Genomic DNA, 16,532 nt, shown 5'->3' with positions numbered 1-16,532 from the left:
ATAATCAGGTTATTTCCACCCAAGAGAAAGCAGTGCCATCTAATAAGTTATATTTTAGTTTATTAAGATTCGATTCTGATACCGCATGCACTTTGTGCCTTCCGCTAGCTCTTTCTCTCTACACCTCTCTCACTTCCTGTGGACTCCACTTCCGCTTCCGGTTACACATACACACTGACACACTCACACATACATAGATAAATACATTCTACTACTTTTAAAGGGTAAATCCTAAGGTCTAAGTCTACTTTTTAGCTTTAGCATGGCCACTGTTGCTGTGGCTGCTGCTCATATTGCACTCTTCATCGGCATCCGCCTCCTTGCTGTTGCTCCCGTTGCTCTGGTGTCCATCGCTGGTCACTTCCGGCTCCTTGACGGCCATCTTCTGGAAATCGCAGTCGATGATCCTCTTGCGCTTGCGCAGCGGTCGACTGCACTCGGCCGCCGCCTCTTTGGTTTGGATGAGCGTCCGCTTGGTCTGCAGTCGCGTGATCTTCAGCTTGGGCAGCTTCTGGCCATCCGCCTCCGGCTCGGATTGCGTCGCATCCCTCACGATGCAGTGCGTCTCTTGCGGCGAGGACGACGACTCCTGCGAGATTGATGGCGAGGCCGGGGTGGTTTCCCTGTCTGGATTTGTCTTTGGTATGGATTCCTTCTCGTCCTCTTCCTGATCGTTGTCCAACTCGTCGTGCGGCTCCTTTGGCTGCTCCACCTCTGGCTTTTCCTCCTCCAGTTCGCTCCTGGTTTTGCTGCAGTCCAGCGGTTGAGGTTGCTCCTGCTCTCCCGGGTTTTCCACTCTGCTCGGTGCCGCCCGTTCCTCGTCGAAGCGCTTCCTCTGCTCGGGCGTGAGGTGTGCCTTGTAGAAATCCATCACTGGCAGAGGAACGGGTATGGGTATGGGCAGTGGTATGATGATCGGATAGGGCACCATAACGGTCACCGGCGGAACAGCACCCATCAGGGCTCCCAGTTCGGGCATTTGGGGAGGAAGTGGGGGCCCGAAGGGAGGACCAAATCCGCGGGGCATCATGCCATGCGGAGGAGGATGCATAAAGTGATGCGGTGGCGGTGGTGGACGACCCACAAAAGGATGGCCCATGGGCACACCATTTGAGGGCGTTGCAAAATAACTGGCCGGAATGGCCGTAGCTCCTCTCGGTAATCCTTGTGGTGGAGCCACCTGAGGAGGAGCTTGCTGCTGCTGCTGCTGAGGATTATCCTGCATACTTGGCATGGGCGAGAGAGGAGGCAGTGGCACACTGGATCCCGCAAAGTCGGCCGTTAGAGTTGGAGCTGGCTGATGTTGCTGCTGCTGCGACTGTTGCTGCTGTTTCTGCAGCAAACTGGCCACTGTTTCCGAGCCCGAAGAGGAGGAGAGACCGCGACGCTTCCGACGACCCAACTTGGAGCCCAAATGCCGCTGGACAGGCGGCGGCGGAGGTGGTGGAGCTCCTGCCGAGCTAGGACTCTTCTGGGCCAGCAACTTCGAGACGGGAGCCACTGAGATCAGGGGTTTGCTGGGATGATGACTAGGCGGCGAGTCGGCACAGCGACTGGGGGCCGGAGCAGGTGGGGCAGGACCAGGACCAGGACCAGGACCAGGACCCGGCGACACCGAGAGCGTGGAGGCGGGCGAGGCCGAGCGACTCCGGCAGTTGCGCAGCCAGAGATCCGGCGTTATCAGCCCCGCCTCGCTGCCCGCGTCCAGGGCCTGATCCCTCAGGTGCGGATGCATGTCCAGGTGGGCCTGCGTCTCGTGGCAGAAGATCTGCATCTTGTACTGGTTGAGGCACTTCTCCGAGCAGAACTGCAACTGGGAGGCGCCGTCCTGGAAGTCAACGTAGCTCACCGCATGGCGGACGTGCTTGCACCAGTCGCAGGTCTTGGCCTTCTTGAAGGACGCCCTCCGGCTCTGGGCGAAGCAGGACTCGGAGCAGTACCGCGGTCCGTCGCAGCTGGTCAGGTAATCCGGCGCATTCTCCGCAATCGGTCGATGGCACCAGCAGCAGTTGCTGAAGTCTGTGGAAGAGCCAAAAAATAGGGATTTATGATGGGTAATCAAATACTTTTGAAAAATATACTAGTGTAACATCAGAAAATTCAATTCAAATCGCCTGTTTGTTTTTTATTTGTTACCAAAATATAACAAATTTAGGCAGACTAGGATACAAATTTTGGCAACAATAGTTTTTTTGTTGCAAATTCATTTTGTAAAGGAAACACAGCATTGTTATCCTTTTCAAATTTAATGAATTTTACAACACATGCCGCATTTTAGTTCATCCAAAAAGAAAAGTCACGAATATAAAACCATAAATGAACTATTAAACTGGAAATTGATTCCCACCAAACTCACAAAATTGATTTGCACAGGCTGCCGTACAAACTGAGCTCCGGATATCCTATTCCTAACATGGCCCCACTCTTACTGCCTTCCTCTCCACTTCGCTAGCCAAAATTGTGTAAACCATATTTGGGTCTTAATGAATCTGTTATTCGATAATGCAGGACTCCGGCCGGAGTTGCTGGAAAGTTAGCACCGAATTCACGGACGGATTGGAATTGGAGGGGATTGCAGCGGTGCGGTGGAGCAGAAAAGTCGAACTTATCGAGTTTGCTTCAAAAAACAAAAAGTACTCAAAACAAGCAGGTGAGTTTTTGACTCATGGGCGTAGTTAATGTTTTCATTAGAGGCGGGGGGCAAATTACAATTGATGGTATATTTGAACATGTTTGTCTTTAAAACATTTTTAGTTAGAGAGAATAAAATCTAGGAATAATAGCTTTGAAACTTCTTAAACTAAATCTTAAATGCCTGCTGCCAAAACCTGGTTACGCCCTAGTCCCAGGATTTTTGAGTCGGTTACATGTTTTGATTTTGACTTTTGCTGTCCATTTTCGGTTGCAATCGTCTTGAATTACCCATTGGTAACCTGCAAACTGTGCACTGAAAATATCATGTTTAACCGGCTAACTTTGCACTATTGCTTAAATAAATTGATGAGTAAAATAGGTAAATTTAAACGGGTAATAGGTTGAGTTTAAGAGAGAAATAAATTTTAGGTTTCCAAAACCTAAACTACATACATATATCAGAAGGTAGTTTATGATTTTTGTAGCAGTGTACTTATTTATAGAACATAGGCTGTACCCACCTATTTTCTCCTCCGTGTGCGGTACTCCCGCTGGTTTCCCGATGGAGTGCGGACTCTTGGAGTCCTCCTCCCTTGAACTGCGAGTGTCGTGGTCCGAGGGCGTGGTGGTGGTGCTGCTGCAGTTCATCAGACCGCCCTTCCGCCCACTCCCACCTCCAGTTCCGCTGACACCTCCTCCCCCTCCGCCTACTCCTCCCCCTGCTCCATTATTCTTGTTGCTACTGCCATTGTTGTTGTTATTGTGGTAGGCTGCTGCCAAGGAACTGCGACTGCTGCGCAGCAGACTGCCCCGCTTCCTCTCCAGATTCGGATGCTGGTCCAGCTGGTGGAGTTGGTGGTTCTGGTGGTGATGCTGTTGGTTGGCCACCGCCGCTGCAGCGGCACTCTGCAGCAGGCGCGATGTCTTGGCGGTCAACTCCAGTCGATCCACGTCCACACCCTCGAATCCGTACCATCCGAGCAGCTCGTTCATGGTGTTGTGTGCGAATTCCTGGAAAGGGAAGAACCAAAAAACATATAGATGAGTGGTTGACAACTGGCACAGTTCCCCTGGTTTCCATTTGCATGGCCCCTGGGTCACCCGATATTCATGAAGATCGAATCGGTTTGCTATACACTCCAAAAACTGAATTTTGGGATATTTATGGATGCTTTTAAACTTGATTTAGTTGGTGTAAGTCATTGGTGACCCTTTTAATGTAGATCATAAGCTTGGATAACAATTAAAGAAAAATTGTTCTTTCCCGGCTTAAAATACATTTAAGATATACAAATTTCACAAAGTGAATAAGGAAAATTTATATCTCGGATGTCTTAAATTTTTCATTTAAATTTTTTAAATAAATCCATACATGATCTCGCTTACAAGATATTAAAAGTATATCCCAAAAGAATATTAAGTGGAGTTCATTTTTCCAAATATTTCTTTAAGTACTGGCAGCTGAAACCTTCTCACATGCACAGCCAGGCAGGTGTAATATTGTGGTTTTTAAGCCCGTAAAGAAAAATATTAATTAAAGGGTTGGGCATGCAAGAACATTATCCCGCAGCTTTCACTAATTATCGATTGCCTTTGCCCGTTGACCTCTGATCACGATGTCCAATTATGCGAGTCCTTATCTAACCATATCAAAGCATTTTCCCCCGAGGCCGGCAATGTTGCAGGTAATCGATAACTCTGGGGGAAAGCCCACGCACCGAACACCTCACACACCCGAGTTTCCACAAAGATATCACTGCACACACAGGTAACGGAGAGCTTCATTACGGAAAGAGGGCCGGACTAGTTGCCTTTTTCAGGTGGCCCAAGTGGGTGGCATTTGCATATTTGCCTTGGCAAGGCACCACACCCCCGCCCTTTGTTTTGGATCTCCCTGCATCGACATTGATACCCAATATCTTCGACCAAACTCTGACGCTTTGCGTGTGTCTCCTTCCTTTTTGCTTTAATTTTAAGCCGAAATTCAGCTTCAGGCGGGAGTCCAAGATGCAAAAAACATTTGCGGCTTTAAAAGTTGCCTGTTTCTGGCTCTTGCATTCCCATTCCCAATCCCATTTCCATTCCAATCCCAAGGGAGATATATGTATCATTCGGTGCCTGCCTGTGCTGCACACAAAAATTTCACACAAGGCTGTGAGAGCCGCACAAACTAGGGATCGGATTACATTGAAATTCTCAAATTCAACGTGGTTTTTGCTGCTCCAAAGTCTTTAGCCAGAGGCGGAACCTAAAGGGGCTTTAAAATATGTGGTATCAAGTGAAATGGACAACAGCTCAATATAAAATCCATCATCGAAAGCCAAAATAAACTTTAAACCAACTTAGATTAAATTATGTATATAATTAAAGAAGTAACTTGATTTGTGTGCATAAATATTCTATTGTGGTAAAAAAAAATATTAGAACTCACTGGGAATTGAACTCGACCACCACCTAAACAAGGCAGAAGCTCTACGTTCCAGCCAATAAAGTTACCTTAATTTGTAATATGCAGCATTTGAATACGTTAATTCATGCAATATCAATAATTTTTTTGTCTGTGCAGCCCATTGATTTTTGTCGAGTAGTTGCTTCTGCGGAATGCCAAATTGCTCATACGCCATGTGGCCACAATTGGTTTCCAATGGCGAGATTCAGGGGAAATTGGTCCGCGCGTCAAAGCCAAAGCCACAATTGGCCAATGCTGGCCAGATGAATCATCGCCATCGCCATCGCCTTCATTGCATCTATCACAAGCTCCAGACAAACTGGATATCCCCGGCGTTATCCGATACTCTTCAAATTAAGCGTTGCTGCCAACTTGCTGACAAATGCAAGTCGTCTAATAAGTTGCCGTCTCTTTCCCACCACCCCTCTGCCCCTCTCATTCGCACTGCAACCACCTTTCTCTTTCGCACTCCGTAAGTAGCGCTCACACGCTCGCTTGGTTATTTTTCTTCAGTCGGATATCGGTGACAATCGCATTCAGGTTTTCGCTGTCTGTCTCGCCGCGAAAAGCGAAAAGAGTATTAACAATTCGCACGATAAAATCTCTGGGGCCGGCTGCTTGGGTATGGTATCAATTACACGCCTCAGGTGCGACCTCGTCCAGGTGGGGTAAAAATGGGTATTATGGAGGCTATATGGGGGCTACAAAATGGGGGGGGGTTGGTGGAGGGGCCATAGCGACGCACGCTTGGCTCAAGTTCAGCATCTTGCAGTAACCGGAGGAACGGAGATACAGATACAACTCCCTCCGTCTCTCTCATTATCCCATGCGCCGTCTCTTTCGGCAGCTCGGTTTTTAGTATCATTTGTCTGTTAATTTATGTTCGGTTTTTAATTTCTGATTTGTGCGTTCGTTCAGTTTTTCAGCTTTCTGCTGCCTGACAGTGGCTCAACGGGTTCGAAATGGATAATAAGGAGGGGATATACACAGAGAAAAATGATCAGAATTTCTAGTTTTATATAGTCTTTGTTACTATCAAAATAGTCGTCGCAAAATCATTATTCTTTTACACAGTGGTGTTATTATACACCAACGTTAATTTTATTCAAATGTGTCTATATTTTGGATTGGCTTAAGTGACATTCTTTTTTCAGTGCCATCTCCGCCAGCGACATTCAAACTCGCGCCCATGCCTGAAACTCTACACCGAAATGCGAATAAAAATCAATTAATTAAAAACTGAAATTGTATGCCGTCTGTTGTTGTTGATGGAGTTGGGATCTGATTCGCTCTGCCCGCACAGTATGGTGTGTATAAAAGTGTGTGTGTTAAGGCAAATACCTTTACATTTCCAATTCGAATTTCCTTTTTTCTCCATCCCACCAAGCAATCAGATCTGTTCGGATTCTTGGCTGGCTTTTCATTTCGCTTTTTTTTCGTAATTATTGCCAAGAATCCAGTGGATACATTTGCAATACTCGTTCTGACTGTTCAAGTCTGTTGTGTTTTCTTTCATTTTGCAAAATCTCAACTTACAAAAACATATCATATTTTCGTTTTTATTATGAATCGCAATGAACCAACTTGACGGGTGAGAAGCGGGAACTGGGAACTCCGAGCCGACAGTCAAGTTCGTTCTTTGTCTGACATTGGTTGCACTGCGACAAATAAATAGTAGGTCTAAAAAATTAATTTGATAAATTGAAGTATATCTTGGATTTTCTATAATATATGATAATATGTGTTGCCTGCCTCTGCAAACAATTATATTTAACATCTGAACAATTGGATTCGTAACTAGAAACAGTTGATAAAGGTTGGTACATTTTGTGTTCCCAATTTCCTAGCACTGAAATTTAAAAGGAAGTAAGAACAAACAATTAAAGATTATACTAAGGTGATACCAACTGTTTCATATCTCCATATACCATCTTCTAGTGAAGATCCGTAAGTAGTTAAGAATATATCCAAACTATCGATCGAAATTGATTTCGTTTCCCTGACCTACTTCCGAACCCATCCGAAGACATCCAAAGGGAGCTTATCCCGCTGCAGTGGAGCCGCCTGTTATGCGAGTGGCTCGCATTAATACACGTCTTGGGTTACCGACGAGGAAACCCAATAGAATAATGTAAAGTACACGACGACGGCAATGAGACACCAGGGCGCGAACGGGGGCTGTGGGGGGGTTGGTGGAACTAGGGGTTGGAGGAGCGGGACCGGCAATCCAATACGCTTATAATAACTCACCCTGAACCCAGTAAACTGAACTGAGACTAAGGCGAACTAAAACCGAGCGGCAGCAGAGCTGGTGTCCGGACCGAACCCAATCCCATACCCCCCCAAACACCACCCCGAAAAAGTACGTACATATATATATGTATATGGTCGGGTTGTGGAAACAACACCCAATGGCAACAAATTCTAGAATTACGCTAGTTTTCTCAGACAGACGTATACGTACGTATGGGTGTTTTGCGAGTCGAGCACAAAGTCAGTCGGTTTTTAGTTTGCTGTAATCGAATATCGATAGCTCAGGATTGAATGACGCGCGTCCTTCTTTTGAATTCTTACATGACATACTTGGCCTTTGCCGTTTGTAGCTTTTGCTGGGCGAATTTTCAGTTCCCTCCCCCCGTCTCTCGCCCCTCGACCACGAAATATTCTATTTCATTTTAATGTACACCAGATATGGGTGGCTCACTGCTCAGACAGAGATCTATATGAACTCAAAACACTCAAGAGGGAGTTGTGGGTGGGAAAAACCCTAGGGTTGCCTTTCATATTCACTATTAACATGAAGTGCGGTAGGTCAGATATTCTCTTGTTTAAATACTATATAGTTGCAAAAAATGGTTTACATTTAATATTTTATGCAACTTACTTACAGATCGTAAATAATTTTTTTTAATTTGTCATATAATTTATATTTAAAACTGTAAGACTTTTCTGCACTTACTAAATATACTTCATTATCCTTTCGTTGATGTCGTTTCATATAAAAATGATTTAAGTTTTATTTTATTTTATATACATTTTGGCTAAAGTTTTTAAACCGTATTTTAAGATGTCAGTAAATAATAAACCTGCTTAACATTAATTGTTTCCCCTACGTAATATTTTTGTTCATCTGACTTAACAAATGTGTTAAACAGATTTATAAAGCCCCGTGGCAATTAGAAAACATGATATCTGTCCGTGTGAGCATCGATCCTTTCACCTGCTGCATTTTGACCCTCCCACCTGACAGAATCAAGGGGCCACCCATTCACCCACCCACTCATCCACCCACTTATCCACCCTCCCAGCCATCCACATTGCCTCTTGGCCACTCGGGTTCGCTTTCGTAATGCTGGGCCATCACCAGTGGCTCGAATTAATTTAACGCTATTTTAATTTGAGCTGCTGTTTGGTGAAGCGGAGGGGGTGGGTGAGTGTTGCATGTTGGCAGGTGCCTCACATTACCTGTGCACTACCCACTGCCCCGCTCTCCCCTCGCAACCCCCTCTGTCGCACCTTTGAGCTCTGGTTCCTGGTGTTTTGTGTAGAATTTATCATATTCTATTTTGTTTGTAACCCAATCTGCGGCGCTGTTATTAAAGTTCTGCTGCTGTGGCGACATTTGAGCCCAGTTGCCACCAAGCCTCCTCCATCCCCCCTCCTCTATCCCCCCTCTTCTATCCCCCCTCACCACTATTCCGTATTCCTGAGTGGCTGCCAGGCAGGCTCACGCTGTCATTGTGTCATCGTCATCTGGCCCCTCGCAGTCTCCCCGATCCATATGTGTATGGATGTATGGATGTATGGATGTATGGATGTATGGTTGTATGGATGTATGGTTGTATAGATGTATGGATGTATGTAGTCCCGGCTGGGCGAGTGTAACCCAATCCCCACTGTCGGAACCCTGGGTTATGTGCATAGAATGTTCAGTTGGAGTCTGCCATCACTTAACTCGGGGGCGCTGTTTAGGCGATGAATATTACGCCAGATGCCAAAATGTGCATCAAACTAGTCAGTATGTGCATTCAATCAGATATTATAAAATATGCTAATTGGGGCAGGCTTATGGGTTAGGATTTATTTTAATCAAATTGAAACCACTTTGAATGTTTAAAAAACTAGTTGCAACTTTGTGAGACTGTCATTATTGAAGAACACGGTAAACACTGTAAGAATACTTCGTATTTAGGCTTTTGTTTCTTTTATAGTAGTAAACAAGAAAGGAAAGCTAACTTCGGGCGGAGCCGAAGTTGATATACCCTTGCAGAATACTCTGTAAATTATATTCTCCAAAATTATTCATATGATGCATTCTTAATACTCATAAAAAATCCCAACTTCCTAACTTTAAAAACACCAAAGTTATGACATTTCCAATCGTTCAGTTATATGTCAGCTATAGGATATAATCGGCCGATCCTTATGAAATTTGGTAGGTCGGATTGGCTGGCCAAATATAACACCCATAGAAAATGCCGACTTCCTAACTTTACAAACACCAAAGTTATGGCATTTCCGATCAATCAGTTATATGGCAGCTATAGGATATAGTCGGCCGATCCTTATGAAATTCGGCATGTCGGATTGATTAGCCAAATATAAAACCCATAGAAAATCCCAACATTCTAACTTTACAAACACCAAAGTTATGGCATTTCCGATCAATCAGTTATATGGAAGCTATAGGATATAGTCGGCCGATCCTTATGAAATTCGGCATGTCGGATTGATTAGGCAAATACAAAACCCATAGAAAATCCCAACTTCCTAACTTTACAAACACCAAAGTTATGGCATTTCCGATCGTTCAGTTATATGGCAGCTATAGGATATAGTCGGCCGATCCCGGCCGTTCCGACTTATATACTGCGTGCAAAGGAAAGAAGGGTGTGTGCAAAGTTTCAATTCGATATCTTTAAAACTGAGAGACTAGTTCGCGTAGAAACAGACAGACGGACAGATAGACGGACAGACAGACGGACAGACGGACAGACGGACATGGCTATATCAACTCAGGAGGTGATCCTGATCAAGAATATATATACTTTATAGGGTCGGAGATGTCTCCTTCACTGCGTTGCACACTTTTGACCAAAATTATAATACCCTCTGCAAGGGTATAAAAAGTAGAACACATTATTGTAGTATTTATTCTCCAAATGATTACCTATTTAAATATTATTGTTACAGGGAAATTCGAATTTCGATTGAATTTCCTTTTCCCATTTATGTCAACTTACAAAATTATTTAAACCTTTATTTTGTAAATACTTGTAAATAGGAAGATCCTTAAATACATATTGTTTAATGCTATCGCATTAAATATATTTCATTATAATTATAGATCAGATCTTTTTTTATAAGCAAATTTACACATTTGCCTTGTATGGATGATATAAATGTCCTAAAAAATTAATTGTTATTATTTCCTCCCAAAATAGAAGTTCTTTTCAATTTGTGTTTTGCACCTACCAACAGAGGACTTTGTTTACCATTGTTTCCCCCGCTTTCCGCCCACAAAGAGTTATTGATTTCAGTTATTGATGGGCCACCACCGCACTTTATCACTCCTTCTACTTCCCAGGATAATGCCTAGTGTGTGCCCCGAAGACATCCTTCCTTGTGGATATATATATGGCCCAGCCTCATCTTCGGCTTGACATCGGTCGCTGCGGAAACCTTGAAGGATATCGCCTTTCCCAAGTCCTATCAAATTGCACCCATGGAGCGCGTTCGTATCCCTCCCCATATTTCTTACTCCTTATTTCCTACCCCTCACCCGATTTATTGTTGTTGTTTAATTACGCCGTGTGCTTTTGGTTTGCCTTCGGGCCATTAAATATAAAAATTTGTCCTGGCTGCTGTCTTTGCAGCAAATGCAGCTTGTAATTATGGCCAGGGATTCGGAGGAGAGGCTAAAATACTGAAAACGAAACCGAAACTGGGTGAGGTAAGCGAAAAATGAAGGTATGAATTACAATATTTTTAATTGATATTTTTTGTCGGCAAAGTGTTGCATACTCAAAGGAGGTTGGGCGACATTGAGCGCCTGAATGAAAGGAAATTTCAGGCATTCACGACAAGGCAAAAAATGTATTGAAAAGTGATAGACGTAAGAAATTAAATATTGTCGAAGACAATGGTTTGGCTAAATTACCAATAATATAAACGATAAGACTATCTACCTGAAATTCATTATTTAAGTTATTAAGAAATAGTAAATAGTAAAGAGTAATATCTTTAAATACTGTTAAAGGATTCACAATTTCGATCCTATTGATAATGACTATTTCTTCCTAGAGTTTAGATTACCTTGATTTTAACTAAATTAATATTTAATTAAATAACTTTTAAGAACATCGTGAGAGGTGCACAATTCATATATTACTGTGTCAGGGACCAATTCAAGTTTTACATTCGCAATTTGATTACAAACATCCCATGACAGACATAAATAACTATATAGATATCCACCATAATCCCACGTTTACCTAGAAAACCAGTCGGCAACCTCAGTCCCCAGCGGATACTCAGTTCCCAAGCCCCCGACCAGCTCATTCATTATAATAATTTTGGTTTTGCTGCCGCTTTGTTTTTGTTTTTGTTTTCCCTCCTTATGCCCGACAATAAGTATCATTGCGCCCAACTGCAAGTCGAGGGGTATAATTTCAATTCGCCGATCGGGTTACACGTGCTGCAAAAATGTTGCTCTGGGACTCTCCGTCCCTGTCTGTGGCATTAAATTAATTTTGCTCATTTGGCGGATAAAGCAAATATGGTGGAGGGAGAAGGGGAGGGGGGTGGTGGAGGAATCGGACCCGCTCACTCGTTAAAATGATTATAAAAATTTATCAATATAAAATTACCGCCAACTCCCGCTCGACTTACGTCCCGTAATCGCGTAATAGCGTAATCGCAATCGCAATCGGAATCTCCTCAGCTGCAACAGCCAACTCCTCTTACAAATTCCGTACTCGTTCGGAAACAAAGTTGCAAGGAATTTTATGCAGCACTATTCTGCGGGGGTGGTGTTGCATTATCATTGCCATTGCATAAACATTTCCAAATACCCCAACTGCAAACTGAAAGCCGAAACGTTTTTCGGTTCCCCTGGCCAGGCATTTCGAGTCCGATTCTTCAATTTCAGTGCTTAGTTGGAAATACCCGTTTGGTTGTAAATGGAAACTAATTTTGTGCAACATGCAGTTCCTCAAAATATTTTGGGGTTCGTTAAACAAGAAATGTGGTAAAGCAGTAATCACAGACTTTAGGGATGCAATAATTGGGATATGGAATATGCAGCAAAGTTACTTTGTTGCAAGAAATCAAATGATAATATTTCTGAATTCCGAATATCAATGGTATGGTAATTTTTAGAAGATATTACGAAGGATATTAAAATAATTATTTCCATTACCTTTTTTAGTTTCTTTATAATTATACTCATAAAATACTTTAAAATGTTACTTCGACAAAGTCTTACAGCAAAAAACAAAAAATATATATCTACATCATTTTTTTTTTAGATCAAGCTATACCCGTTATTAAAAAGAAACCTTAAATTTTATTATTTTAATGGGTGCTCTTTCTCCCACTGAATGTAGGATCCACTTCAAAGCTACTTCCAACGTGATATATATATAAGTGTATATAGCGAGTGGGTGTTATTCACCTTTTCCCCATCTAAACACAAACATTAATAATAATAATTCAGCTTATGTGCAATCCAAAGCAATACAAGTAAAATGTTTTGCCAAGAGAGCGAAAATCTTTCTTTATTTTTAAATCCAACGCACACTTTGCCTTCCATACATTGTCGGCATCCTTGTTATTGAATACGCGGCAAAATAATTTGCAGACAGGGGCAATTAATTGTAAGGCAAGAAAGTATCTCAAAGTGTTCATTCACAAGACTTTTGACTCACCTTTATCTCATCGCTGGGCAGTTCTTTTTTGATCTGCACGGGAATCGAACTCGAGGATCCCACGTTGGCATCTCGAGAAGTGGACGATGGCGACGTCTTGGCGGACATTTCAGCGCGGTATTGTATGTGCTTTTTGGGTGAAACTGGAACACAAGAGAGGTCAGGGGTCAGAGCGGAGCCAGTAGATACATTTTCGAGTAGTTTAGTTTTCGGGGGGATGTATTCTTAGGGCGCCGAGTCATTGATCTTGCCACTGGTAAACAAATGAACTTTGGCCACATCAATCACCAATACCGTTCGGCCCCAAAACAATTAATTACAGCGATTCACAGTCGTTTTTTTTTTATTTGTTAATACTCTCAGTTCTTTTCGGGCCCTCTTTGCAGGCCGATTCGCATCCATTGGATACGCATGCGGCGGACTGCGATATATTTATACACTTCGCTGTATAAGTGAGTATCTGTGAGCGAGCGTGTTCGCTTGGCGCGCACTTTGGTGTCTTGTAATTTAATACCCCGTACGAAGCGAAACGTTACCACCTATCGCATGACACAAGACTACAAATTCGAATTCAAATACGAAACACAAAAACCCAACAACACTGGGGATATATGCATAATACGGACTGTATTTGTTGTTGCTTCGAAGAAATTCAGACAGAAAAAGACATAAACGTTTGGCACACGGAAAAAAAATTAATTTTATGGTTGATCAACGAGATAGTTTAGCTTTAAATGCTGACCCTGTCATTATATTTTGGATCCTAAAGAAATCAAAAAAATTCTCCAAGAGGCTGTGGGGTTTGAACTCGGACTTTCAGTGCCACAGTCGGCAGCTTTATGCTCTAGAATCCATTTCGACTTAACTGTATTTACATATCAAATTAATTCTACACTTTATTTTTTCCTGTGCAACTAAAAGGGAAGTAATCGGAATCTGAAGGGAATATTTTTGTGTATCCAAAGTTGAGCAATGTGTATTTCCGGAAATGTACTAAACGTTGATATACATTTTGGCTTTATCTATAGAACTGAAAGCAATCCTTCATCAAGTCCCTCCAAGATCGTTTAAGTAACGCCATTGTTCATCTTTAATGCGTTCGTTCCTCGTTCTACGCGATATATATACCCGATCTTCATTATTTCTGATTGCCCATTAAAAACATTTCACTTTGGGTGTTCTTTCGCCTTGGTTTTCTTTTCTTTTCTTTTCTCTTTTTTTTTCTATTTTTGTATTCTTATTTTTTCGATGGCTTTGTTTTGTTTTTGAGAACTTTTCGAAAACGAAATGCAAGTCAAATTAAAGCGTATATCTCGTATTTTTTAAGCATTATCATTTCTCGAGGTTTTTTGTGTGTGTTTCTTCACTTGAGGTACAAATTTTCCAATGCAGCGTGTGGGAAAAACAAATGTATATTCCAAAAATAGCCAGATATTTTCAACATTATATTTTTGGCGTGTGTGTTCTTCAGCTCTCACTCACAATATATTGGCCTTTCTGCTTTCGCACGCTCTTTCAGTTTTCTTGCGATGGATTTTCCGAAGCGAACGTCAAGGAAACTCATGCACCGTGCTCATTTTCATTCTTCATTTCGTTTTCACTTTCACACATGCACGGCCCGAGAATCCGTTTCGAATCAACCGATTAACTCGAATATAAACCGATTCGGAATTACAAACTTTTTCGAAGCGGTTGGCGCAAAACGACGTCCACACGCGTCCGCGTTTCATGAACATTTGAGGCAGCAGTCCGCTGGCATGTGGATTTTACTTGCTTTTCTGCTGCTTTCTGCTGCTTCTCTGCTGAGCCACTGCCTCGGTGTTGTTGCCTTCGGTTCTTCGTCATCGTTGTGGCGCAGCTGTGGGTCTGATTTGATGACGTAGGGCCCACCCCCTTGCGCCCGAAACTCCGGGCACATGGGGAGAAATATACCCTGATTGACTAACAGAATATATGTTTCTTTTGTACATTCTTAAAAGCTCAAACAATTTTTAATAATATAAACAATTACTCTTTTTTTATTGTTTCGAAATGCCATTACTAAAAATCTTTATATTAGGATTAAAATTCCTTAGACTTTTGTGATGAATTCCTATTTACTTTAAATCATCTTTGATTGGATATTAATGGGATGTAAAATTTAAAACATTTTTAAAGAGTGAAAATATACTTCTTTTACGATAGAAATTGGAATTTGTTTCAGCCAGCACTCCACAGATTCAAAAAACTATTTCCGTAGAAAAGAATTTGGCATTTTTCTCTCAGTGCAGTGACTCAAGAGAGCGGCGCAGACGCTGGCATCTCTGGCGGATGAAAACGAAAACGAAATTGCACTCGGCTGCAGCGCGCGATTCTTTTGCATAATTTCCTATATGTAGGAGCATTGGGCAGTTAAAAATAAATCGCACCGCTTCACCTGCCTTCGTTTTGTTCTGCGAGCGATATTTATGTTATGTCCAATTTTTGTTTTAATTTGCAAAAAAATACTTGTGCCGGCGGAGACAAACGCACTTGGGCAGAGATCAGAGAAACTGCTATGGGAAATTAATGGGGGGCAACTTAAGTAATGCGAGGAGAAAATGCATTCTGACAGCCAGAAAGGTCGTATTTGGCAAGCCGAGGATAAATTATATCGAAATTGATCATCCGTTTGGTAATATTTCGTGTAAAAATGGGACTTTTATCCGTGTCATTCTGAAAATATTTCAATTATATTCTTGAAATCAACCATTTCATACTATCAAACTTTTTTTTAATTATGTTTATTATGAGCTTATTTCTTCCTAATACGCAATTTATATTTGTAAAACAAACGTATTAGATTATCAATATATTATAAAGGGTTAAGATCAAATGTCATTGAAATTAATAATTATTTTGGTTGGTATATCTTCTGACTGATCACAAATAGTGTAGGATTAATAGTTTTAAAATCGTTTTCACCTTGATCTGATTAATAATTCCTTATAACATCCATTAACATTTCCTTAGTATTTTCTACCACTAATCTTCTCACCTGATTGAATCATATTTTCCTGAGGGCCAACTGCTGGCCAAAAGAGTTATTGGTAACTGGCTCTGGAAAACAGTTGGCAGTTCTATCAATAAGCCCGGTGCTTGGGCGAGAACTTACCACTAGCCGACGCCAAGTACCAGCTATCAGGAGATAGTGCCAGTCCCTTCACGACTATTGCCCAACTTGTGTTTGTCGGCAAATAACCGAAATGACCGAGGAAACAATTGAATCGCCTAAGTAGAACATCATAATCAGAGAAGAACCAGAGGAGAGGCAGCTGGCGTGCCAATCAAGCAATGGCCCGCGGATAAGCAATGGTCTCATATAAATAAATGTGGCATTTAATGCCGAGAATTTAATTTAAATTGAACACGAGCCAGATAAATTTAGTGTTGGATGTCACTAGTTCCTTCTTTCCCACGCCGCATCAATGCACAAAAACATTAGTTTGTTAAGACGTTACAACAATTTATTTTATTTCGGCGACTGACTCATTAGTGACAGT

The 16,532-nt window shown here is 42.2% G+C and overlaps 1 protein-coding gene across 2 annotated transcripts; it reads right to left on the bottom strand.

The window, feature by feature from the left end:
- Positions 1-82: 82 nt before the first annotated feature.
- LOC108049239 (sine oculis-binding protein homolog) lies at positions 83-14,796 on the bottom strand. Of its 2 annotated transcripts, none has more exons than XM_017130364.2 (4): positions 14,140-14,796; positions 13,012-13,154; positions 3,156-3,645; positions 83-2,019 (listed from the first exon to the last, which is right to left on the bottom strand). In XM_017130364.2, exons 2-4 carry the CDS (start codon positions 13,117-13,119, stop codon positions 245-247), a joined length of 2,373 nt encoding a protein of 790 aa, XP_016985853.1. In that variant the 5' UTR covers positions 13,120-13,154; positions 14,140-14,796; the 3' UTR covers positions 83-244. The 2 variants fall into 2 exon arrangements, with proteins under 2 accessions (XP_016985853.1, XP_016985852.1); XM_017130363.1 differs by having other exon boundaries at positions 14,494-14,796.
- Positions 14,797-16,532: the final 1,736 nt, after the last annotated feature.

This window comes from Drosophila rhopaloa, unplaced genomic scaffold (genome assembly GCF_018152115.1).
Source record: "Drosophila rhopaloa isolate 14029-0021.01 unplaced genomic scaffold, ASM1815211v1 contig_115, whole genome shotgun sequence".
NCBI lineage: Eukaryota > Metazoa > Arthropoda > Insecta > Diptera > Drosophilidae > Drosophila > Drosophila rhopaloa.
The sequence above is the reverse complement of the archived record's forward strand: the minus strand, read 5'-3'. Positions and strand labels throughout refer to the sequence as shown.